Raw genomic sequence first — 24,524 nt, forward strand, 5'->3', positions numbered from 1 at the left:
GCAACAGTTAGGGAAACTCCCTGCTCCAAGAGCCCAAGAGGCATCTCCCTCTCAGGCGCCATGTTGTCCCATTCCACAGAGAGACCGTGGCTATCTGGGTCCCTGTCAGTTCAGCATGAAGCAGTACAAGAAGGTCCTGAGCAGCCTTCTATGGCCCCAGTACAGACTCCTGCTTTCTCCACCCTCCATGTGTCTGTCTTACATTCTCGGCTCCCCCACCTCAGCCTAACTGCCCGGGATGAATCAAAGCACCAACTTGTCCAAGTTCCCTACTGCCCCTACTGTAACCCAGAGACCTCCTGTGTGATAGAGACAGTGAGGATTTTCAAAGGAGACAGTCTTCGAAGAGCTGTGACCTCACTCCTCCCGCCCCCCTTCACCCATACAGAGACTAAAAATACCCCTAAGTTCCCACGTGGTCTGCCCTGCCCAGCCCAGCCTAGCCCAGCAGGCCTCCTTTGTGGCCCACACTTCAGCCTAAGTCCTGCCCTTTGGTCTATGGTCTCAGCAAGGAGCCCTAAGGGAGTCTACTAACAGGTAAGACCAGGGGTTCTATAAGGAGGTGAGTTCTGGCTAAGCTTAGCAGAGTCCTCTACAGGCAAGGGGCTCCTGGGAGCTGGATGGGCTCAGAGAGAGAAGTCGGACTTCAGGAATGCAGTCAGAGCTGCATTAGCAGGGCTGCATTAAAGCTATTGGCATGAGCATGCCCTGGTAAGACTCTGAACTCCCACTTTACCCTCCAGCCTCCGTGGAGCTACAGGGCAGCAGGTGTTTGCAGGTATCTCTGAGGTCCCTTGGAGACGTGCAGCGTGCACAGGCCTGGTTGTACCATTGTAGCTATGGGCGATAGCCAAAGAGTCCAGCAGTGACCGGAATGCAAGGCCTGTGGGTGTTGCCTTGGGCACAGCCCTTCCTGCACACGCCTCAGCTAAAATACCATAACCCCAACCAGAGGCCTCCCTAAGAGGTTAGACAGGATGGATTCCTGGTGGCTTTGAGGGTCCTGAGCTTCCCTTTGTAGGCCAAGCCAAGGCTGCTCCTTGAACATCCTCCTGAGTAGATGCTTAGGTAGGTCCCTGTGCTGTAGGAAGGAGAGGGCAGTGGGGATGGGGGTGTGGGTCTTAAGTTCCCAACCAGCCCCAAGCCACAGGCCCTGTGGTTTGCCAGTTCACTGGATAGTGCCATCCTTTGATGTCCCTGTGTTCCAGGAATTCACCAGTCTTGCTAATCACTCATGACTGTGTGAGGGACCCCTGGGAGCACAATACACTACCACTGTGCGGCTTTCAGCTTTGAGGGACTCTGTGTATCCCTCCCATCTCTCCTTAGCGTTGTCCCTCCCCCTTCATGCTTTTTCTTCCCTTAATTCCCTTTTTTCTTTCCCCACCCCCACCCCTTTCTCCCTCTTACTCCGGCCCTGCCCCCCACCCCCTATCCCCCACCCCCACTCTGCTCGCTCCAGCCCATAGGTTCTTTATTTGTTTCTCATTATGGATGGTTGTGAGCCACCATGTAGTTGCTGGGATTTGAACTCATGACCTCTGGAAGAGCAGTCGGTGCTCTTAACCGCTGAGCCTTCTTTCTAAAAAAGAAAAAAATTTTTTTTTTTCTTTTACAAGGTCTCACTCTGTAACCCAAGCAGACCTTGAATTTACTGGTAAGCCTCCTGCCTCAGCTTTGGGATTGTAGGTGTGCTCCACTGTGACCAGTGGCTGTTATCTTTGGCAGTTTTCTTAGGGCAAAATACCAGACATTCTTATCGTTAGGTCTAGAAGTGGAATCTGCTGACAGGCTGTGCACTCAGCAGGATGGGAAGCTGCTGTGGTTATATTTTGAGTTCTATGGTTGCAAGCCAGGCTCTGAATTCAGTTGCCACGCCCCAACCCCCTCCCCGCCCCTCAACATCTGCTTCCTAGCTCTGTGGGCTTGGGTTGGTGACTCAAACTCTGTGGATCAGGTTCTCTGTAAATTACCAGCACTCAGTTGGCAGAGTGGTGGCAAGGCCAAGTGGGAACACAGGAAGAGGTCTGGGAACCTGTGCATAGGCGCTGCCCCAAGGGTGACCGAACCAGAGTTGACTCAACCCAATCACCCAGCAAGTTCATGCAGACAGGCAGTAAAAAACAACGGGGCAGAGTAAAACCAGTGGCTAGCCCAGCAACATGGCCCCTGGGAGGGAGACGCCTCTTGGGCTCTTAGAGCAGGGAGGTTCCCTAACTGTTGCGGGAAATATCTAGAGCTAACCCTGCACCAGGTGATCTCACTTGCTCGGTCTCTCAGCCTGCCAACTTGCCAGCCCTGCTAGGCCACAAGGCTCCCACCAGGTTATCTCTTGGATGCTCCTCTTCCCAAGTTCCTCTTGCTTTCACACAACGTCCCACGCACCCCTGGTTAGCCATCTCAACACCTAATTACCCGACAGAAACAAGTCTCTTAAGTTTATAGTTAACCAATCAGATTTACGTATCAATTTAATCACAATTTACAAGATGCCAATACAATAATTTCAGGGCCAATTGATACTGATAAAGTTTTAACACAATTATTCTAACCTTTTGATAACACCACAACTCCATTCTGGTCCTCTCTCTCCTCCTGAGACCTCTCTCTCTCTCTCCTCAACTCCTCACTCCGCCTCCCTTCTCCTGTCCAATCACAAGCCTCCCACTGCCCTAATGTGATTGGATGGGAAAAATCCTGCAACACCTAACCTTGGAGGTCTACACTGTAGAAGATAGGAGGCCCCGGGTTCGTGTGCTCTCTATGGTCCTGTGTTACCCTAATTACCTGGCCATGAGTAGTCTAGCCCTCGGCTTCCTCCCTATAAAGTGTAAGCCACAGTTGCTTCCCTTACCAGGGCTGGGGACCTGGGATAGAGCAGGATGTGGGATGCCCAAAGTGGCCCTCACTGGCACTTGCCAGAGGTGAGGACGGCTGATGTCCAGACAGTCACACAATGAATCACAGGTGCACGAGACTGTAGCTCTCATGGCTGACCCTGCTTTTCTACTTAGGTCTTCAGGGGTGCCCCAGGAACTACTTCCGGAAAAGAGGGTGGGCTACAGGGGTCTCTGTGCGCACTGCATCATGGTGAGGAATTTAGACGACCTGGACTTCCATCTGCCTTCACATGCCCAAGATATGCTGGAAGGCCTTCAGCGTCTGCGCTCCCTGCCCAAGCTGGCCGATGTCACACTGCTGGTCGGGGACCAGGAGCTGCCTTGTCACCGCAGCCTTCTGGCGCTCAATAGCCCCTACTTCCATGCCATGTTTGCCGGAGACTTCACTGAGAGCTTCTCGGCACGTGTGGAGCTGCGAGACGTGGAGCCGGCTATGGTGGGGCAGCTGGTGGACTTCGTGTACACGGGCCGGTTGACCATCACTCAGACTAACGTAGAGGCGCTAACCCGCTCCGCCTCACGCCTGCACTTCCCCACTGTACAGAAGGTCTGCGGCCGATATCTCCAGCAGCAGCTAGATGCTACTAACTGTCTGGGCATCTGCGAGTTTGGGGAACAGCAAGGCCTGCTAGGGGTAGCTGCCAAAGCCTGGGCTTTCCTGCGGGAGAACTTTGAGGCGGTGGCCCAAGAGGATGAATTCTTGCAGCTGCCAAGAGACCGGCTGGCTACCTGTCTGGCCAGCGACCTGCTGCAGGTACAACCGGAGCAGAGTCGGCTCGAGGCCCTGCTGCGCTGGGTGCGCCATGACCCCCAGGACCGGGCTGCCCACCTGCCTGAGCTCCTCAGCCTAGTGCACCTGGATGCCGTGCCTAGGCCCTGCGTGCAACAGTTGCTCGCCACAGAGCCACTGATTCAGGAGTCAGAGGCGTGTCAGGAGGCCTTGTCCCAGGGGCACAGTGTGGTGAGTGAGAGGCCAGGGACTTCCACCTAAGAAGTGGAGGGGAAGCCCCTGAGCCCCCACCTGAATGGAGAGAAAAGAGCGCCAACATGCCCCATCTTGCATGGCTCCCTTCTGAAGGCTGGCCCTCTGACAGAGCATCACCATCCATCTCTCAAGGGTGCCATGATCTGAGGCCCAGGGGGAGGAGCCTAGAAGTGTCTCTACCTTTAAGAAGCCCATCACTGCTGGGCACGTGGTGGCACACACCTTTAATGCCAGCACTTGGGAGTTAGAGGCAGCTGAATCTCTGAATTTGAGGCTAGCCTGGTCTACAGAGTGAGTTTCAGGTGGCCAAGGCTACCTGTCTCCAAAAACAAAAACAAACAAAAAAGCAGACCCTTTCTACACGGTGGAAAGGCCACCACTGGGAGGGTGCTAGGGGCATTGGGCACAGGCTGGCAGTCAGGAAGGACTCCCTGGAAGAGCTAGGCCTTAGTGGAGACAGGAGTTGAAAGGAGGAAGATGAAGGAAAACCATCCAGGATGATGGATAGCTGCATTGGGGTGGAGCACTGTGGGACCTGGAAGCTGTCACCAAGTGCTCCTGAGCAGTTCTGACTGAACCTGTATGGAATTCCATCTCTGCTCATGCTGGCAGCAGGCAGGTCCTAAGAGAGTGACAGGCCTGGTTCCCCAAGGGTACTCAAGAGCACTTGAGAAAGCGCTTTGTGACTAGTGAGAGACATAGCTCACCATGGGATGGGGGTGTGGACCAGGTGGGGTGTGGATGGGGTGGGGGTTTGAATGGTGTGGGGATGTGCACCACTATGTCCAGCCTATGCAGACATGCATGCACAGGTACTCACAGATGTATACACACATTCATGTGTGCACACATACCAAAGCCCACCTAGCCTCAAGCACAGGCACTGAGAGAAGACTACACGTGACCCTCAGGCTAGACAGACAATGGCTAGCCGCTCTGACCTGGCTCCTGTCCACAGGAGCTTCCTGGCCTCCCACAGAAGATGCAGGAGGTGCTGGTGGTCGTTGGAGGACGGGCGCTGGAGGAGGACGAGGACGGTGGTGAGGAACCCAGCCACTACACTGGGAACTTTGCTTTCTACAACACCAAGGCCAGTAAGTACCTGCCATGTTTGTCCTGGACATGAGCCATGCCCCACCTTGGGGTACAGCCAGTCAGGTGTCCAGTGAAGGGGGGCCCTGCCTCCAGAAGGTTGAGTTTTGAACCTTACCAGAGTTGCAGAGGAGCCTGGTGGCCATAGGGGGGAGGGTGGGAATACTGTCAGTCCACTTCCCTTGGTAGGAGCTCCACCTCTGGTTTTTCTTAGGCCCTGGGGGCTGGGACCAAAGGGCCTAGCCCAGACAGTACTATTATGGGTGAATGTCTTCCTAGCCCATCAATTGCTCTAGGTTCTCCTGCCCTATGCATCCAGTGTAGGAACCAAGGCTCTAGGGGAAAATAAGAGGGTGCAAACAGCCCAGGAGTGAGAGTTTGGGTTTTCTGGGTCAGCTTAAATTGGGATCCAGTTTAGCCCTGGAACAAGTCATCTAGCCTCCCTGGATATGTCTTGATTTTTCTCATCTGTGAAATAGGTTCCTCATGCCTCCCCTCCATGGTTGTAAGGGAGCCTGGGGAAGGGGTAGTTGGGCACCCCGTAGGCCCTCTCCCCAGGAGAGCTCTTGGGAAAGTGCTGATGAGGGCCGGTTGTCTCCAGGGCCGAGGCAGGTCGCCAGCACCACCGCATCAGCTCTGGCGGGCTGGAGGAAGGCCAAGGCCAGCGGTCCAGGTCAGAGGCTTATAGTGGGGATTTGGAGTTGACGTCAGGAGAGAGCAGCTGGCTGGCAACAGTGGCCTGCCGATTGCTGCGCCATCCTCATCCTGGGGTGACACAGACATGAATCAGGGGACACTCCGTTCCTACCCATGGTGCCAGGCTCTCAACTCACCAGGAGCCCTAGAATTCTACATGTTCCCAAAGTGTCATAAACAGTCAACAGTCCAGGGGACTTCCCCAGAGCCTGGTCTCCCACAAACACTTGCAAGGAGTGTTCATTCACAGGATTCAAGTTTCCCACGCCTATGGTCTCATGATGGTTTCATTCCAAACATTCCCCATCACTCCGTCCCTCACAGTGGTGACAACAGTGAGAACGGCTTAACAGTCACCGTGGTGGGCGTGTCCCGTGCATCATTCATCTCATGCCTTTTTAAATTTGTGTTTTACACTTATTTATTGATATGGGAGGGAGGAATGTGTGCCATGGTGCACAGGTGGGAATCAGGACTCCTATCACTTGGCATCCAGGGATCAGACCATCAACCTCCATGGCAAGTGCTGTTGCTGGCTGAATCATCTCTCTGGCCCAGTTCATCCCCATTCTACAGACAGGGAAACCAGGGCTGGACCTTGTCTAAATTCACACAACTTGCACACACAAGGCAGGATTTGGACTTCACTCTACTGCTGCAAGGCTGGTATCTCACTCTCTGTATCCCTTGACTGCCTTGGAAATGGAGAGAGGCTTGGGATAGACACATGAATGGAGGAGTGAACGAGTGTGTTACTACCTACTAGTGATGCCCACACACAGTTGCTACCTTCAGGTCAGTGCAGTGAGCTTCAGGTCAGAATGACAAGAGCCTGCTGATCCTGGGCTACACTTGTCTAGGCTGGGCCCCCAGCCTGGTACTGTGTGGGAGTACAATGAGCAGGACACTCCAGGCTGACTCTACCATCATCACCCTTTTTTGTCACTGCTAGTGAGGGGGACGTTTCTACAGCCAGTTCCTGAAAAAGACGCAAAGGCAATGGCATAACCACTCTGAGCCCCTGCCTCTCTCTCCTCTCCAGGGCAGTGGATGGCACTCCCGGACTTCCCTGATTACCACAAGTGGGGCTTCTCCCTGGCAGCACTCAACAGTGATGTTTACGTCACAGGTGGGTGGCCCAGAGCTCCTAGGGACACCCTGATTGACTTGATAGAAGACGGGGGCCCTCACACCAACTCTCCCACCCAATAGGATCCTTGGAGGTCTCCTAAGACCTTCCCGCCCTTTCTACACCTCTGAAAGTGAGGGATCTCCAGAGGTAGAGATGGGAGGGTCAGAAACTGAGGGACATCCTTGCCTATATATAGCAAGCCTGACTCAAAAACAAGCAAAGACCAAAATAATTTTAAAACAGGTAAATAAGTTTAAAAAGCAGAGTCCACTGCCAGGTGCTGGGAGCCACCACTGTGTTTACTGAACTTCTCGCTGACAGGTGGCTCACGGGGCACCAAAACAGATACCTGGTCGACCACCCAGGCCTGGTGCTTCCCACTGAAGGAAGCTATCTGGAAGCCTGTGGCACCCATGCTGAAGGCCCGCACGAACCATGCCAGTACAGCGCTGAATGGAGAGATCTATGCCATCGGTGGTGAGACTGCCCTCCCTAGCACCATACATACCCCTTATTCCTAGAGCCACAGGTCCCCTACCCCACGTCATCACTGGATGCTACTAGGGAGATATCTCTGCCTTTAGGGGTCAGTGAGCCCCATGCTGATAGTCCTCAGAACCCCTGGCTGGGGCATCCTGGGTAGCAAGGAACTAGCCAACCCCTGGTTTTCTATCCTGGAGGACTCAGAGCCTCCAGGCCAGCAGGAATGATCACACACACACCCAGGAACTAGGGACTCAGCCCTCAGTTCAGGGTCACTGCAAGCCTCTGAGGTGACTGACCCACAGCGACCTCTGCGTTGCTACTGGCTTCACGCTTCATCATCCAGACAACCCAGTGCCAGTTATGAATATTAAAATAAGACTCACAGGCAGCCTGGAAGCCACGTCTAGTGTCTAATAGATGAGGGGGGAGGGCCCCCTCTTTTCAAAGAATTGCTGTGTTCCTGACCAGAAAGCAAAGAAAATACTTACTCCTCAAGTCCCAGGCACCATGGGGACCCCAGGGTCTCACAGAAGCTTAAGCTAGGAAACATGTGTCCCACAATAAGTTCTCATTTATGGCATACCCATTCCACTGGGGGGCTATCACCATAGTCTTATGCCTTACAACCTGCTCTCTCAGAACTGGCCCGAGGGACCAGTGCTCAGCATCCCACCTGCATCCCACCTCTTGGTGTGGTCTTGGATAAGCCCCGCTGCATATCAACAGGACCCAGGTCACAGAATCCCAAGGTCCTACCTCCTCCATTCACCCTCACTTCCTGGGGCTCTAGAGCCATACTTGCTGCCTCTGAACACCCAGACCCTCAGCTTTCAGGCGCCTATGCCTAGACCCCAGTGCCCTGATACTGCCAGTTAAGACATCCTCTCACAGGCACCGCCCTGGACGCAGTGGAGGTAGAGCGGTATGATCCCTACACGGACAGCTGGGCTCCCGTCGGCCCGGCGCCCAAGTATGTCAGCAACTTCTCGGCTGCCGGCTGCCAAGGCCGCCTCTATCTGGTGGGCTCCAGTGCCTGCAAGTACAACATGCTGGCTCTCCAGTGCTACAGCCCTGTGACAGGTAGGAAGGCCACCTCCCTGGTAGCCTATATTCCTGAGGTGACAAGGCCCAGCAGTTGGAGGGAGGCCATGGTTTCTGGACTTGGCAGAAGAGAGCCACCTGTCCACCATGTGGAAACGTGGACTGGACAGATGCAGAGGCTCAGGACCTCCCAGCAGCCTGTGGGAATGAGGTGGGACAGTGGCCAGGTCAAAGCCCCATCCCTCCTGCCTGCTATACCTCAGTGAGAGAGGCAGGCAAGGCAGAGAGGCACACTGCCCTGGGCTTAATCCATTGTCAGAGTGTGCTGTGTTTCTGGAGGCTTCAGGGTGGAGGTGTCGTCATTTATGCATGTGCTCTGCAGATGCGTGGAGTGTCATCGCTTCGCCTTTCCTGCCCAAGTACCTGTCCTCTCCACGCTGTGCAGCTCTCAATGGAGCCCTGTATCTCATCGGTGACAACACTAAGAAGGTCTATGTGTATGATCCCGGGGCCAACCTGTGGCAGAAGGTGAGCCATCCCAGGTATCCCTCCGCTGTTCCCTGGTGGAGCTTTGCTGGACTCCTGACACCTCAGAGATGCAATAGAAAGGAGGTGTGTGGAGGAGTGCCAGAGAGGCCAACATAGAGCCAAGGCAAGCCTTCAGGCTCTCTCTAGACTATAGAGCAGCCACTGTGTCAGTGGTGATGGTGACACAGACAATGACTGTGGGTCACTGTCAGTTTGCTTTCCCTCGAGCTCTTGTCTTCCTTCTCCGGGATCTAATCCATGCTTAGCGCTGAGCACCTCTGGGACAGCCATGGACAGAAAGCGAGAATCACTTGTTAGCCAGGAGGGAGTCAGCGTCCCACTCTGGAAGGATCAAGCCAAGCAGGTGGATCCTTCACTTAAGAGTGAGGAGTAGCTGTCTCCCCAGGACCATTCTACCTTGCCCCTGTTCTTCAGGACCAGGAAAGGGTGGGATTTGAGAATGCCCAGATGCCAGCCCATGGTGGGGGCGGGGGGGGTCCAGAGCCCTGGCCTTTCTCCTTAGTTCTAGGCTGGATGTTCTGGGTCAGTCCACCTACCTCAAGATTCTTAGTCTCTGATGAAAATGGTACCCCCCTCAACCCCCCCAGCCACCCACCAGTCAGCTTGGTGATGGCAGCCCCACTGCATCCTCTTGCCCACAGCTGCCCTCTAGCTTCAATGTCCCACTGACTGGAAGCCCCATTATAGTAGCCAAGCGGGTACAGAGCAAGCCCTGCCAAGGTGCTCTTCCTTGAGCCTCCCAGCTGAGCCACAGCTGGGCCAGGCTCCCAGGAGTATGGCTCCTACTTGGTCTTTATTGGGCCCGCAGGCAGGACGGCTACTTGCGGCCACCTTCACGTGGAGGCAGCACCAGCCTTTTCTGGTGCATCTGTCTCCTCCAAGAGAGATGCAGGGGGGCCAAGGCTCAACCCACACCCCATTGGAGGCAGCTCTGGACTCAGACCTCAGCAACCTACTTGGATTCTGTGACTCCAGGGCCTGAAGGAGCCATCCTGTTAGATGTAGGCTGGAGAGAGACCAGAGCCCCGCTGGTAAAGAGAACCTGGTATAGCCACAGTGAGCAGTGATGAGCTTTGGGATTCAGGGTCAGGTAGTGGTCCCCAGCCCCACCAAGTGTTGTGATTATGAAAATATAAAGAAATATAAGATATATGTTCTATGGGGGTGTGGTGAGGTATGGGGAAGGGGATGTCTCAGCAGGCCCCTGCTGAGGCATCCCTTCCTGCTGAGGGACCAGACACATGATGGTATAGTATAGAATAGAGTTTATTCAAGGCATGGGGAAGGAAGTTAAGAGGATAGTGGAGGCAAAGAAAGGCAGAGGGAGGGAGAAAGTAGAGAAGAAAGTAGAGAAGGCTGACCATGACCATGTGGAGAGAGGGAGAAGGGAAGAGGAAGGGAAGAGCCCAAGAGGGTAAGAGAGAAACAAGCAGGAAGTAGAATAAGAGAGAGAGGAGGGGCACACAGCCCCTTTTATAGTGGGCCAGGCCTATCTGGCTGTTGCCAGGTAATGTGAGGTGGAGTTTAGACAGAATGCTAACACCAAGGACATCCTTGTTTCTGCCCTCCCGTTGCCGCTGGCCCTGATAATGGCCGTCCACAGGTGCAGTCTCAACACAGCCTACATGAGAACGGTGCATTAGTGCCTCTGGGTGACCTGCTGTATGTGACGGGTGGCCGCTGGCAAGGCATGGATGGAGACTACCATGTAGAGATGGAGGCCTACGACACTGTAAGAGATGCCTGGGCCCGCCATGGCTCTCTACCCCGTCTCTGGCTGTACCATGGGGCCTCTACCATCTTTCTGGATGTCTCCAAATGGACACAGCCCTTCATCCCCACTGCCCCTCAGGAGCACTAGGGAGGGAGGAGTTCCTGGCTCTGCTCCTCATTGTCCTGCACAATGCCACCATCCCCCCCCCCATGCATGTCCTCTGTCTACTGTGAGTTGCTGCCCCCTCCAAGGCATGGGCTGGGCTCAGTATCAGATGACACAGCTCTGGGGCTACCAACTTTGTGACCAGTTGTATGAGCGAGGGAGACCCTGATACTCAGCTCACACAGTGGGGGAAAGAGCTCTGCTGTCCCCGAAGACCCCAGAGAAAGAAACTAAGGGGTCCTGGACTGTACCCTCAGGGAAAACAGGCCCCGTGGTGGCAGTTCTTCTTGCTCTACCTACCGTGGTTTGGGGGGGAGTGGGGAGCTGTGCAAATGGGGAGTTAAAATGGAATACCCCAAACACTGAGCCAGGGCCTCAAGCTTTGAGGCCCAGCCTAGAGCAGGCCATGCCATGCTCTTTGACCATGTCCACAGCTTCCCCTCTCCCCTCTTTCCTCAGATTCCATATTTGCCCCACATGGGGTGGCTGGGCTCTCCCCATCTCTAGCCTCTGTGTGTTGGCACTGTGTTTACATAGCTGCTTCTGGGAGGAAGGTGGCTCTACTCCACCATGGGTACCTCTGACACCAGGAAAAAGCGGCCCCTGAAGAGAGGCTAGGAAGGCAGGGGATGCGGTTCAGAGCAGGAGAGTGGGACAGTGGAGGATTCTGTAGGAGAGTGGTTCCCAAGCTTCCCAGTGCTAATACAGTTCCTCATGTTGTAGTCACTTTCGACCATAACACTGTCTTCATTGTTCCTTCATAATGATAATTTTGCTACTGTTATGACTAAATATCAGATATGCAGGTCATCTGATAAAGGAGTTAATATTTGATATCCGGGGTATCTCACACCTGATCCCTCACCCTGGTCGCAGGGATTCTGGGGATGGCCCTGGGGTGTGTCAGAAGCTTGCTCCCGGGGGTCTGCTGAGATGGGGTGGAGCTAACATCTGATGGACTCTCCTGCCAGTCATGATATGATTTAACATGACTCAGACCGTGGTCTCATGAGGTCATGCATTTTTCAGTCTCCACATCTCTGTCCCTTCCCCCTCTTGCTCTCCTCCAGACAAGGCAGCAGATTTGTAACCAGACAAACAATAAAGGACTCTCACTGTGTGTGAGTGGCATGCTCTGTCTGCTACAGACTGCTGAGGACCTAGACTGTAGGTTGGGAGTTGGTCTGGCCAACACCAGCTACTAGCCCACCGAAGCTTGAGTGGCCCCCAGCTCTCACTGAGTGCAGACTTCTTCTCTAGGACCAGCCCAGGGGCTCAGAGTGGTTCTTGACACTACTGAGTTCTGAGGACAGGACTCCAGGCTCTGCCTTGACTTTGCAAGTCCGGATTCACTTTGCTCCCAGACCTGACTTCATTGCCTGTCTTTGAGATCATTGAGCCAACTCAGAGATGAAATAGGGCAGAGGGGTAGAGATGTTACTTCTAAGAGGACAGAACTCATGCCTGGGTTCTAAATGCTCCCATGATGTTGGGGGTTTGAATAAGAGTTGGCCCCATAGGCTCATCTATATGAATGCTTAGTCACCAGGGAGTGGAACTGTTTGAAAGGATTAGAAGGATTAGGGGGTGTGGCTTGTGAGAGAAAGTATGTTACTAGAAGTGGGCTTTAAGGTTTCAAAAGTTGTCTCATGCCAGGCCCAGTCTCTCTTGGCCTGCAGATCAGGATGTAGCTCTTGTCCCATGAAAACAATTGAGGACTCTATACCATGGGGGATGTCCTATAGTGTTTCCCTGAGCATGCAATCCCAGGGCTTTCCAAAGGCAAAGGCTGAAAGAGTGACGCTGACTTTAATCAGAAAAAGGGAGTTGGCCAGGTGGTGGTGGTGCACGCCTTTAATCCCAGCACTTGGGAAGCAGAGGCAGGTGGATTTCTGAGTTCGAGGCCAGCCTGGTTTACAGAGTGAGTTCCAGGATATCCAGAGCCATACAGAGAAACCCTGTCTCGAAAAACCAAAAAAAAAAAAAAAGAAAGAAAGAAAGAAAAAAAGAAAGAAAGAAAGAAAAAGGGAGTTAGAAAGGCCACACATCCCTGGGCAAGTGTGAGTTGGGGGAATCCTGGAATAGAGAGAGAGACATGGTTCTCAGCATTGCTGAATTGTGCCTAACCTGGTCATTCTGGGGTCAGTGGCATAAATGGTGTTCCAAGAGGAAAGGTCCTCCAGCTAGGGAGCTGGGAGTCTAATAAGTCTCCAACTGGGGCCAGCTTCAAGGGTATCCAGCTGGTGGAGGTGAGCTGTGGAGATGCTAGGAGCTAGCAACAACAGGGTATCCTGACCACCACCAGCTTCCAGAGACCAGGGAAGAGGCAGATGCTGAGAGAACACAGCTTTAGCTACAGTGTCTGGGGGGTGGGGGTGGGGGGTAGATGTGGAAATGTCCCTAACTCTACTGTCCCCATCTCCTGCTAGCAGCCTGACAACCACCCACTGACCAAAGCAATCAGAACATAGGGAGGGAAGACAAAACACTGGCAGAGTCCACTAAAGCCACTGTGGGGGCACAAAGTGAGCAGGAAGAGGGACAGCCACCAGCATAACACACAGACTGGAGCACACCAGACACTCAGGAGATGCTCCTGTAATGCAGGGGATGGCCACAAGGCACCCCAAGAATCATACCCCAGAATCCCTGGGAAAACAAGGACTCGGACATCTGAAGCTGGTGAGGACTTCTAGTTAGAATATAGAGTGCTCCGCAGCACATAAAGCCTACAGGAGCATCCAGAGCCCTCAGGAGAGCCCTCAGACCCTCCAGGAGCACTCAGAGCCTGCGGGAGCACTTAGATTCCTCAGATCCCTCTGACCCTTCAGGAGAGCACTCAGACCCTACTGGAGTACCCAGAGCCTTCAGGAGCACTTAGAGTCCAAGAGTACTTGAGCCCTCATGCCTCAGTGTTCTAATGCTGTGAAGAGACACCAGGACCAAATCAATTTTTTTTAATGATTTACTTACTTATTTAACGTATATGAGTATACTGTAGCTGTCTTCAAACACACCAGAAGAGGGCATCAGATCCCCATTACAGATGGTTGTGAGCCACCGTGTGGTTGCTGAGAATCGAACTCAGGAGAGAACAGCCAGTCCTCTTAACTGCTGAGCCATCTCTCCAGCCACAACCAAGGCAATTCTTACAGAAAAAGGCACTTAATTGGGGGATTGCTTCTGGTTTAAGAGGTGCTGGGGCTTATCTGAGCTACACTCTGAGCTGCAGGCCAGAGAGACTGGGCCCAGCATGGGCTTTGAAACCTCAGAGTCCACCCCTAGTTATACATGTCCTCCAACAAGGCGGCACCTCCTAATCCTTCTAATCCCTTCAAACAGTTCTATTCCCAATGACTAAGCATTCAAATATATGGGCCTATGGGGGGCTTTGTTACTTAGACCACCACACCCTAGGAGCACTCAGAGCCCATTGGAGCACTCAAGGCCTACAGAGCTGCTGACTGCAAGACATGACCTGGGCCTGGATATGCCTTGGTTTGGGGACTCCTTGATTCTCCCAAGCTCTAGCCCTCATTTTCCTCCTTTGTATGTTAGGGGCAGTCATGTGATCTGAGTACTGATGGTCCATCCACATTCAAGGCATACATAGCTAACAACACCACTGCTAACTGCAGGTACTCTTGAGGCCACACAGCCAGTCAGCCTCAGGCAGGCTCCCACTGTCTTTGAGTAAAGGGAAGATTTCATGCCCATGACCTCATCAGCCTACAGCCTTCCTTTGAAGAGGGACACGGAGAAAGCTTGGCTCATTGAACAGCCAGGAAGCTGGGTCAAGGCCATGACATGAGGTCCCAGGAATGAGGATTAGATTTCTGCCATGCAAGAAGGCACAGGGAGGTCACTCGCTGCTCTCCTGCTGGGGTCCGACTCACTCAGCATGTTCACTCAGACCCAGGCACCACCACCCTCAAGGGTCCCACTTCTGAATCAGAGCTGCCGCTCCTTCAAGGCTGTGGACCCTGTGAGCTTTGCCACGCACTCCTGTCCTCCTGAGGACCTTGCTTTCAAACAGGACCCTGCAAACATGCGGGAACCTTTCCTGAATGACTAGGGCTCTGGGGCTACGCGCCTGAACTGGACCGCGTCATTACCTTGAGCTAGGGTCCAGGAAGCCATGCCAGTACCAGAACTATTTGGATCTGGGCCCTCTGGAAGAGCCCATGACATCACTAGGACAGTCCGTTGTTTGGGAAAATAACTCCTTTCACATGGCAACAGATGTGGTTGTCAGCGCTCCAGCTGGGGCCCTCACTGTGAACAGAGCAGGGTCACTTGACATCTTAGGGTCATACTTCCCAAATCAAGTCCCTTCTTTTGACTCGCTCTTCTAGCCTTTAAGGGCACCTGGACGCACACAATTTAAGATTAAAAACAAATCAAGCAAGCAAGCAAACAAAGGGAAAAAAACCACCAAAGAAACCCAGGTGTACTGCTTTATCTACAGCCAATGTAATGACAGCAGCTCAAGGCAGCTAGGCCTGCCTCTCTGGAGAACCACCCAGAAAAGGCCTCCTCGCAGTTTGCAGTTCGTCCTTTAGGATTTGCCACATCTGTCCTGGTTGATCCGACCTTTCAGCCAGCCTGGGTCAGTTCTCTGTAGCTGCTAGTAGCAGACTCCGTAGCTGGAGCCTGAGAGGTCCCAGTTGTGCAGATCCGGGGTGGGGAAGAGCAGGAAAACCTTAAAAGTGCTCCAGGTTCCCCAGCTTGAAGAGGAGGAGCCATAAGGGCTGCCATATTCTCAGGTACTCAACTTGTCATTAAGGCCTGGAACCAGGAGAAAAGAAGAGACCCGGGGCGCGGGGAGGTCCTAAGAAGACGCGCAGAATGGTGCAGTGGGTGTCCTTAGAGGAAGGGGGTTCTTAGAAAGCCACGGTGCAGGGCTAGGAGAGGAGAAGCTAAACCTGGGCTACAGGCAGCAAAGTGGAGGCGTGCACGGACCGGATCGGGCGCCCGCCTCCTCGGGGTCCCCTGTGCCTGCAGAGCGTGCCCTAGCCGCGAGGGGGCGACGGCAGCGAGGGCGGCGCGCGCGAGGCGGGGGATTCAAGCGCGTTATAAGGCGCCGACCTGACCAGCCGTGCTCTTTACTGCCGCCGCCGCCGCCAGCATGGCCTCGACCCGCCGCCCCGTCGGAGCTCGCACGCTGCTCGCCTGCGCCAGCCTACTCGTCGCCATGGGCCTCGGTGTCCCCGAGTCCGCGGAGCCCGTGGGGACTCATGCACGCCCGCAGCCGCCCGGGGCCGAGCTGCCCGCCCCGCCAGCCGACAGCCCGCCGGTAAGACGCAGCCGCGCCCCACATCTTCCTGTCCCGGGGGGCCCCGAGACGGTGGGGAAGGTGGCACCCCTTGCTGCGCAGTGTCCAACACTGGGGATACGTCGCTCTCAGGGGCTCTGTGAGACCCAGGGTTGGGTGGATGCGTCCTCTGTACTGTGGCTTTGGCGGCAGAACTCCACTAGGCCAGTAGGAGAGATTGGGAAAGGTGTGAAATGCAGTTAACTTGCTCCTCGTGAAACTGGAAGACTGGTGAGAGAGCGGGGCTCTCAGATCTAGTTCCTTTTTGTTAGGTGACTGCGTCTGGGAAAGGAGTGATGTAACCAGGCTCTGCCTGTGATCCCTCCCAAGGTCTCCACCTGAACTGCTGGGGTGGAGACGCAGGCTGGGGAGGGTGTGGCTAGAGGCCTGGGGAGGGTGGATTGGTAGCCTTCATTGGAGCTGGTCAGTCCTGTTGGTGAGAGTTCTGGGAAGAATTTCAGGGTCTAGTTGTTCGCTCATGCTGTGTGGGCCAGGCACAAGGAAACCCCAGGCCAGCGCTCTTCAGTTCTCAGCACCCCAGGGGCCAACAAAACATCCACTAAGACAGCTGGAGATGGTTACAATACCTCCCTCTGCAAGGCATCCCTGGGTCCTTCCACCATCCCATTTCTGCCTCCTTTGGTTGGAGTACAAATGTCCCTGTTGTCTAAAGCCTCCCCCTGACCCCCAGTCATCAGCCTTCAAAACTTTCATGAGGTCCAGACATAGTCATCAGGAAGTGGGGAGTAGGCTGGACCTTCCCAGTGGAATGTTGGCCTTGAACCCTCTTTGGGAGGGTCAAGGTGTCACCAGTTCCCTGATAGCTGGAACCCAGCTCCCACTCCAACTCCTGGGGCCCCGGACCAACATGGCTCCATGTATTTTCAGTGCTGCCCTCAAGTTGACAGTGGTGTGAGTCTGTACACAGGCCACTGGTCCCCTAGAAGGGTCAGTACACCTGTCCTGACCTATAATAAAAGCACTGCACTGTGAGTGTCCACTGAGGGCATCACACAGCAAGAAGCATAGAAGCCTCCATCTTCCTGACACAGCAGCCTGGCCTGTGACCCACAAGACCCCGGTTTGGGTAGTTCTGAGATCCTGGGTCTTTCTGTCAGACACTGGAGTCTGTGCCCTTGCCTTCTTCTAAGGCCTCTTGAAGGGTTCATTCCTTTCCTAGCTGGTAGCCCTACATGGGACCCAGACCATTAGAGGCCCACTAATTGTCCTATTTGCCAAAGGCTTCTGCCAGGAAACAAGGCCACTCTCAGAGCTTGGCTCCTTGGGCCAGTGTTTTAGAAAGCTGAGAAAGGTAAAGGCTTGGAGTCATGACATCCGGCTCCTCTGCCCCACTGCTCCCCATGACCTGTGACCACAGTGGCCCTGAGGCTGGTCTCCCTGACACTTCTGACTGTGGGGAGGAACAAAATGACCTGTTGTCAGCCAGTATTCATATATTCATAGTCACCTCCTAAGTAACTGTGAGTTCCAATGACTGTCAAAGGACGGTGACACTCAAGGAAAAGCAGGAAGATACATCCCAGAGTACCTGCTCTGGAGCCCCACCCCTACCTTCTTGCAGCCTGGGCTCCCCTCCTCCATGGGCTGGGGATGGGTGGGACACTACCTCTGAAAACACAAGTGACAAGGGCAAGATGCTACCAAGCAAACCTACTGTGGCCATCTGTGCTCCAGGAACCCACCATTGCGCATGCACACAGTGTGGATCCCCGGGATGCTTGGATGCTGTTTGTCAAGCAGAGTGACAAGGGGATCAACAGTAAGAGGAGGAGCAGGACCAAAGCCAGGAGGCTGAAGGTGAGCAGCTTGTGCCCACCACCTCCATGAGCCCCCTAGTGCCCTTTCCAACAGCAGAAGCCATGGAAAGAAACAAGGATCAAGTATGAAGCTGGCGTCCAGCAAGTCAGGAGTTAGGAGCCCTCAGGATGCCAGGTTTTCCTTCATGGCCAGAGGGAGAAGCTCGCCCAGCATATGCTTAGGAGTTGGGTTGGCTTCAAGCTGCTGGAATGGTACAGGATGGGAGCCTCTCAGTATGGCCCTGGCTTGGGCAGGAAGCTGGCACTTGGGCCTGATGGCTGACTCCTGCATTGAGGTCCTCTAAGTAACTCTGGGTCCAGGCTGGGCTCCAGTGTGTGTTGTGTTTCTCTATTGAGGGTCAGCCTTACCTGCCCAGGATCTGACCCATTCACTGGGCCTGGGTGTGTGTGTGGTCAGCCCTGCCCCCTTAGGCTACCTGGCCTTGCTTAGGCTTCTCTATGCAGGAGCTTGCCTCCTTCCCTTAGGTCCTGACCCAGACCAGTATAAACTCCCAAGTGCCGTGGAGACTTGTTAGTCTCAGGCCAGACTGAGATACAGAGAGGCAGCTGTAGGGCTCTTGCATACAGAGCCTGCCATGCCCTGTACAGCCCCTAAGAAGCTCCACATCTGTACAATCCCATCCTTGCCCATGGCCTGCATTCCATGCTTGATGATAGAGGAGTATGAGAGCCCTAAGGACCTCCGCCACGGAGGGAAGAGCCCACAGCCAAGGCGGGAGCTCTCCTGCCAGCCTCGATGTAGGACCTGGCAGAGGGGTCACCTCTCCCCTCAAATGTTCTTAACCCCTGCCTTCCCTTCCAGCTTGGCCTGCCAGGACCCCCAGGGCCACCAGGTCCTCAGGGCCCCCCAGGCCCCTTTATCCCATCTGAGGTTCTGCTGAAGGAGTTCCAGCTGTTGCTGAAAGGTAGGGGTGCCACTCTGTGGGCACATGTTCTGGTGTGGGCAAACCATCAGGGCATCTCTAGAGGGTAAAGTTCAGGTCCCAGAAAACACCTGCTATGTTGCTTCCCTGTTGGCAGCCCTGCCTGTCATGGGGCGGGACTGTGGGTGGGAGACATGCGGCAGGTGGAAGCCTCAGGGAGGGAGGCCTTTTATTGTTCTTCACTGGAGGACCAGCCCTGCAGCCTGCTGCTGGGGAGTGGCTGTCACTATCTTCTGCAATTGACTGTACCATGGAGGACTGCTGGGAGCCCTTTCCTGCTTCCATGCCACGGCTTGTTTGGTTTTAAATAAGCTTCCAGAGAGTGACGAACCTTTATGTTTCTTCCAGTGTAGCCACAATAAGTATTTCTAGACAACATTCCCAGAAATACAGGTATCTCGATAGAGGGTGAGGTTAGCGAACAGGGTGCTGGGTGCTGGGTATGCACTTGCTGGAGCTTGTATCGAATGGTGTGAAGGGAAACTGGCAGCTGCCAGGTCAGGCAGTAATGTCCCCAGGACCGCCAGTCTCAGTCACCACGCTCTAAGGCCATGGGGCTGGTGAGTAGAGTGGTCCACTAACTGCTTTGTGTCAGGCGCAGTACGGCAGCGAGAGAGCCATCTGGAGCACTGCATCAGGGATCTCACTACACCAGCCTCGGGTAGCCCTTCCCGTGTCCCAGCCGCCCAGGAGCCTGATAGCCAGGACCCAGGGGCATTGTTAGCTCTGCTGGCTGCGACCTTGGCCCAGGGCCCGCGGGCACCACGTGTGGAGGCAGCGTTCCACTGTCGCTTGCGCCGGGATGTGCAGGTGGAGCGGCGTGCGTTGCACGAGCTCGGGATCTACTACCTGGTGAGTGGGGATGCAGCTGGCTGGGTGGAGCAGGGTGGGGACCTAGGGTGACCTCGTCTGTGTGCTCCGTAGCCCGAAGTTGAGGGAGCCTTCCGCCGGGGCCCAGGCTTGAATCTGACCAGCGGCCAGTACACTGCACCTGTGGCTGGCTTCTACGCGCTTGCTGCCACTCTGCACGTGGGTGAGGTTCGGGGCGTGGCGATGGGAGGGACCGCCCATTGCCCTGGCCCTGCCAGGGTGCACGTGACCACCATGACCTGTCTTCCACAGCACTCACGGAGCAGCCAAGAAAGGGACCATCACGACCCCGGGACCGTCTGCGCCTGCTGATCTGCATCCAGTCTCTCTGCCAGCACAATGCGTGAGTAGGCATTGCGGCCTGGCCGTTTTTAGTGTAAAGACCCTCCTCCATTTCTACTACCACGGGGCGTGGGGGATCTTGACCCCATCCTACCCTAACTCCTTCCCAGGACCCATGAGACAGGCCCTTCCTGATTCCAGGACTCTCATTCAGAGGACAGAGAGAGAGCCTCTGTAGGGCTTTTGTGGAATTCCATGAGCCCTTCCTTGGTTACTCTCCCGCTCCTCCGCGGTGAATTTGCCCCGATGACTTTTATTGCTTATTACTGGTGGTGTCCACCCTGTGTGCCTCATTTGGTCCATGAGAACGGGGACTGTGACCCTCTGCCTGGTACCTGGAATGGAGGCCAGGCAAAGGGTAGGTGCTTCGCATCGTTGGGAGAGCTGTGAGTGAACAGCGGGGGAGGTCTCAGACTTAAGCTGGCTTTGGACTTCCTGAATCTTCTGGTTTTGCGTGTCACCTATCTTGATTTCCCTTCGGAGAACCAGGCCTTTGTGGCCTTGCATGGATCTGGCCTTTCCTGTCTTTCCTCCTGAGGACCCAGTTTCAAGCACTGCCTCCTAGGGATGATGGCTTTGGACCTAGTACTTTACTGCTTATGGGGCTGAGCACTGAATGCCTGCTGCTGAGTGCAGAGTGAAGCTGGTGAGCCTGGGAACAGGCTGACCCTCTTTCTGTCTTGGGCGCAGCTCCCTGGAGACTGTGATGGGGCTGGAGAACAGCAGCGAGCTCTTCACCATCTCAGTAAATGGTGTCCTCTATCTACAGGTGTGTGGGGCTGTGCTGGCCATGTGGGTAGGGGGTATAGGGGGTGTTGGCAGATGCTCAGGGCTATTGGCATAGCACCCTTGGACACATTCAAGTGCCGATGCTGGCTTGAGAAGAGGCGAGCTTCAGGTCCCATTCTCTTATCCCCCAGTCTGTGTTGGTGGGACAGTAGTTTCCCTTTCAGACCTTCCAAGAATCTGATGTGACAGACAGGTGCTTCCAGCCACCCAGGCCCTCCATGGCCAGGAAGCTGGGGGGCATAGAACTTGATGAGGCCTGAGCCCCTGGGGCTATGGGAGGCCCAAGACAGTTCTATGTGGAACCTCAGTGACGGTCTCCTTTGTCACTGTGGTTGGCATTTACTAGAAGGTAAAGAGGTGTGTGGAGCGCTCATATAGTTCTGCTGAGCTCCAGGGTGGATGGCTTGGATCAAGCCAGCTGTAGTGCTGTTAGCATGAGTTCCATTGAAGTCAAAGGGTGTGCATTACATGTGGGTCCTCAGAAGCGACTTCCCTGGGAGGATCTCAGTCCTTATTCTGGCAGTTTCCAGGGAATGTGATGCCACATTGGGGCAGCCAGAGCAGAGTAATGCCCACGATGGTTCTACAGGCCACATCAGGCAGTGGCAGAAGAACCACCTTGCTTGCCTCTTAAACCTGATCTGAGCCCTGAGCAGGAGCTTGCTCCCATATACTGAGATGGAAACACTGGAGAGCAATAGAATAAGAGCCACTGTGTGGGGTTTGAGTGCAAGACTATCAAACATTGCCTCTGGACTAAGATGTGGTCTTCTCCCATGTGGGGCAGAATAGGTCACAGTATGGAAATGACTCCTGTTGGGCTCTGTAGGCTGCCTAGGGTCTCTGCTGCAGGGCCGGCCAGATAACTGACATATGCTCTTCCCTCCAGGCAGGACACTACACCTCTGTCTTCTTGGACAATGCCAGTGGCTCCTCCCTCACGGTACGCAGTGGCTCTCACTTCAGTGCTATCCTCCTGGGCCTGTGAGCAGCTGCTGCAGGCTCTTACCCTTACCAAGCAGAGTGGTGATAGTGGCCCTGTGCACAAGGAAGCCCACTGGACCTCTGCACACACTGGCCGTCGCAATACCTCTTACCATAGCCACTGTATTCCTGCAGAGGTGATGGAAGCAGGCTCTCCCAGAACCAGCAGCAATTTGTGAATATCCTAAGCCTTGCTTGGCTCTTCTGGGACCATCCAGCTTACGTGGAAGCACTTGCTCTATTCCCAGCTACAGAGCTGGCATCCTTGTCGCTCTACACAGGCTCAAATTCCTTCCTGCGGCCCAGCAAACTAGCCAGGCCACTCACTACCTGGGACAACTCAGCCTGCACAGGGTAGGACTATAGGGAAATGACTGTAGGTCCTTAGTGCCTAAGAGGGAAGCCCAGACCTTCTTGGACCATACACTGTCTACCTGGGTTCCTGGGTTCCTATCCTGCAGTATTCTCTATGTCTCTGCCTAGAGTACAGCCTCAGGGACCTAGGAACTTCAGGGGCCAGTAATCCTGGGCCTGGCAGCAGTTTCTGTGTCTGGGGTTAGCACGATGACCTGCAGGCCCCTGGTGAGCACCCTAACATACGGGAGCTGCACTCCTTTGCCATCCTTATCCTCTACAAAGGCTACCAGCCAACTTCCCAACCCTCGGAGGCTCGGGCTCACTGCTAGGGCCCACACACTAAACCAAAGTTTGAGCACAGTCATCCACACGAGGCACCTGCTCAAGTTTCCCTCCTGAGACTCCACTGTAAAGGGGGTGGGTGGTCAGGCTGAATGGGCAGCTTGGGAGGGAGAAGCTGGCTGAGGGCTCTTCCCATGAGAAGGGCTGCCACCCTGCAGCCTGTTTCAGTGGTTTTCCCATTTTTAACAAAATGTAGAACCAGATCCTAATAGGCAGTGGAGAGGGCTGGACCCTCCAAGTCCTGATGGCCTGCTGATGAAAGAGCTGACAGCCAGCAGTCCACACCCACCAGCTGCTTTGGGATCTCTTGGCCTAGCAGGAGTGCTCAAGCCTGGGATGATGGGTTAGCTCCAGTTGCTTCATCTTTCAGCTGACACCAGGATGAAGCTACTACATCAGAACGCCCTTCTATAATCGGACCTGTCCCCAAATCAGGCTGCCAACACAGAGCAACAGGTTCCTGGGGGAGCTGTCCGTGAGCAGGCCTGGCCTGATTCTCAGTATGGCTGGTACCCACCCTACCAGGAAGCACTGTGCTGGCCTGGGTCCTGACTCCCTGGCACTCTGATAAGGACATGAGGTGGACACACCCCACCCTTTTCTGGATTTCATTTTGTATCCAGTGGGCACAGACATGTCAGTGACGTTATCTTCTACCCTTGAGAAAGCCACATAAGCACATATCTTACCTTCCAACAACTGTGTTACACAGCAACTTAAAAGTATTTATTGTGTCATATTGCTAGGCAGAATATATTTATGTAATGGATCACACAAAGCCTTAACAATGAAGGGCAGACCCAAGAAGCATGACCTCTTTCCAGCTCATCTCACCAAAGACCATGAGGGGTAAGCTCTGGAAAGTAAGGGAGAAATGCCTTTAGTCTTGAGACTCCTACTGAAGTAGCAGGAGAGGCTCTTACCAGGAAGGCCACAGTGCCAAGAGTTACCCAGACAGAAGCACTTGGGGACATGGGTCACAGCCTATGGGGCACTGAATGATTCCTGGGCTGCTATGAAATTGCTAAATTAAACTGTTTGGCTTTCTGATGAGTTGACATTCTCTGTCTGTATGCCAGGCTGCCCAGGTCCTAGTCTCCAAGCAAGATTGCTGTCTCTCAGTCTGTCGACAGGGTAGCACTAATGCTCTTGAAGTTACTTAAAATTTATTTGAATTGCATTTATTTGGGAGGTACAGATATGGAGATCGATGACAGCCACAGCAGTTGGTTCTCTTACTTTGTGGGTCCTGGAGACTGAATCTGGGTGCTTAGGCTTGGCAGGAAGTGCCTTTAGCAGCTGAACAAGCTCGCCGGGCCCACAGTGTTATTTTGAAAGGTTTTATTCCTCTGTGTGTAGTACATGCAGAGGTCAACCTAGGGTGTTCCTCAGGAGCCAACCGCTTTGTTTTGTGGGGACAGGATCTCACTAGGTCCCAGATGCAAGGTCTGAGGATCTGCCTGTTCCCACCATTCCCAGAACAGGATTATAAGCCGTGTGCTACCACACCTGGTTTCTTATGTGAATGATGGAAATTAAACTCAGGCCCTCACGAATGGCAAGCACTTTCACCAAATGAGCTGACTCCAGCTCCACCTCCTCCCTAGTATGTTGGGGTTGTTTGTTTTTTTGAGCAGTGTCTCAGGCATCCCAGGCTAGCCTCAAACTGGCTATTCCAATTCTGATCTTCCTGCCTCTAATCAGGTGTTGGGGCTATAGGCATGTACTGCCATGTCTGGTTTATGGTGAAGGAGCCCAGGATTCCAAGCATGCTAGGAAAGCCCTCCACCAAGATATGTCTTCAGCTCTGAGTGGGTTTCTGAGGCAGAGTCTTAGTATGTAGCCCAGGCTGGACTTTTGAATGTTTAAATTTAGGGATATTTGTATGCATTCAATTTCTATTTATGGCTTTTCCATGACAGACCCTAAGAAGTCATCTATGGTTTGTACAGGTATTTTGAGGTAGCATCTGCAGCACATTTTCTTTTTTCTTTTTTTTTTTTTT

General features: G+C 54.1%; 2 protein-coding genes across 2 annotated transcripts; both read left to right on the forward strand.

Moving 5' to 3' along the window:
- The first annotated feature begins 417 nt into the window (after positions 1–417).
- Klhl30 (kelch like family member 30) lies at positions 418–11,880 on the forward strand. The gene is made up of 8 exons (XM_021170102.1): positions 418–537; positions 3,015–3,861; positions 4,844–4,979; positions 6,716–6,802; positions 7,127–7,282; positions 8,183–8,371; positions 8,715–8,860; positions 10,485–11,880. The coding sequence occupies exons 2-8, from the start codon at positions 3,088–3,090 to the stop codon at positions 10,740–10,742; spliced, it is 1,746 nt and encodes a 581-aa protein (XP_021025761.1). The 5' UTR covers positions 418–537; positions 3,015–3,087; the 3' UTR covers positions 10,743–11,880.
- A 3,957-nt stretch (positions 11,881–15,837) lies between these two features.
- Positions 15,838–23,572, forward strand: Erfe (erythroferrone). Its single transcript, XM_021175106.1, has 8 exons — positions 15,838–16,056; positions 17,770–17,892; positions 18,715–18,817; positions 19,431–19,687; positions 19,760–19,868; positions 19,958–20,048; positions 20,738–20,816; positions 21,726–23,572. Exons 1-8 carry the CDS (start codon positions 15,889–15,891, stop codon positions 21,822–21,824), a joined length of 1,029 nt encoding a protein of 342 aa, XP_021030765.1. The 5' UTR covers positions 15,838–15,888; the 3' UTR covers positions 21,825–23,572.
- The last annotated feature ends 952 nt before the right edge of the window (positions 23,573–24,524 follow it).

This window comes from Mus caroli, chromosome 1 (assembly GCF_900094665.2).
Source record: "Mus caroli chromosome 1, CAROLI_EIJ_v1.1, whole genome shotgun sequence".
NCBI classification, from domain to species: Eukaryota; Metazoa; Chordata; class Mammalia; order Rodentia; family Muridae; genus Mus; species Mus caroli.

Bases quoted from the DNA above. Each gene is read 5' to 3' on its own strand.
- Klhl30 (XM_021170102.1), top strand. From the start codon at position 3,088: ATGGTGAGGAATTTAGACGACCTGGACTTCCATCTGCCTTCACATGCC. The intron at 6,803-7,126 runs GTGGGTGGCCCA...TCTCGCTGACAG, and splicing joins CAGTGATGTTTACGTCACAG to GTGGCTCACGGGGCACCAAA. The intron at 8,861-10,484 runs GTGAGCCATCCC...GGCCGTCCACAG, and splicing joins GGGCCAACCTGTGGCAGAAG to GTGCAGTCTCAACACAGCCT.
- Erfe (XM_021175106.1), top strand. From the start codon at position 15,889: ATGGCCTCGACCCGCCGCCCCGTCGGAGCTCGCACGCTGCTCGCCTGC. The intron at 18,818-19,430 runs GTAGGGGTGCCA...GCTTTGTGTCAG, and splicing joins GTTCCAGCTGTTGCTGAAAG to GCGCAGTACGGCAGCGAGAG. The intron at 20,817-21,725 runs GTGTGTGGGGCT...TCTTCCCTCCAG, and splicing joins ATGGTGTCCTCTATCTACAG to GCAGGACACTACACCTCTGT.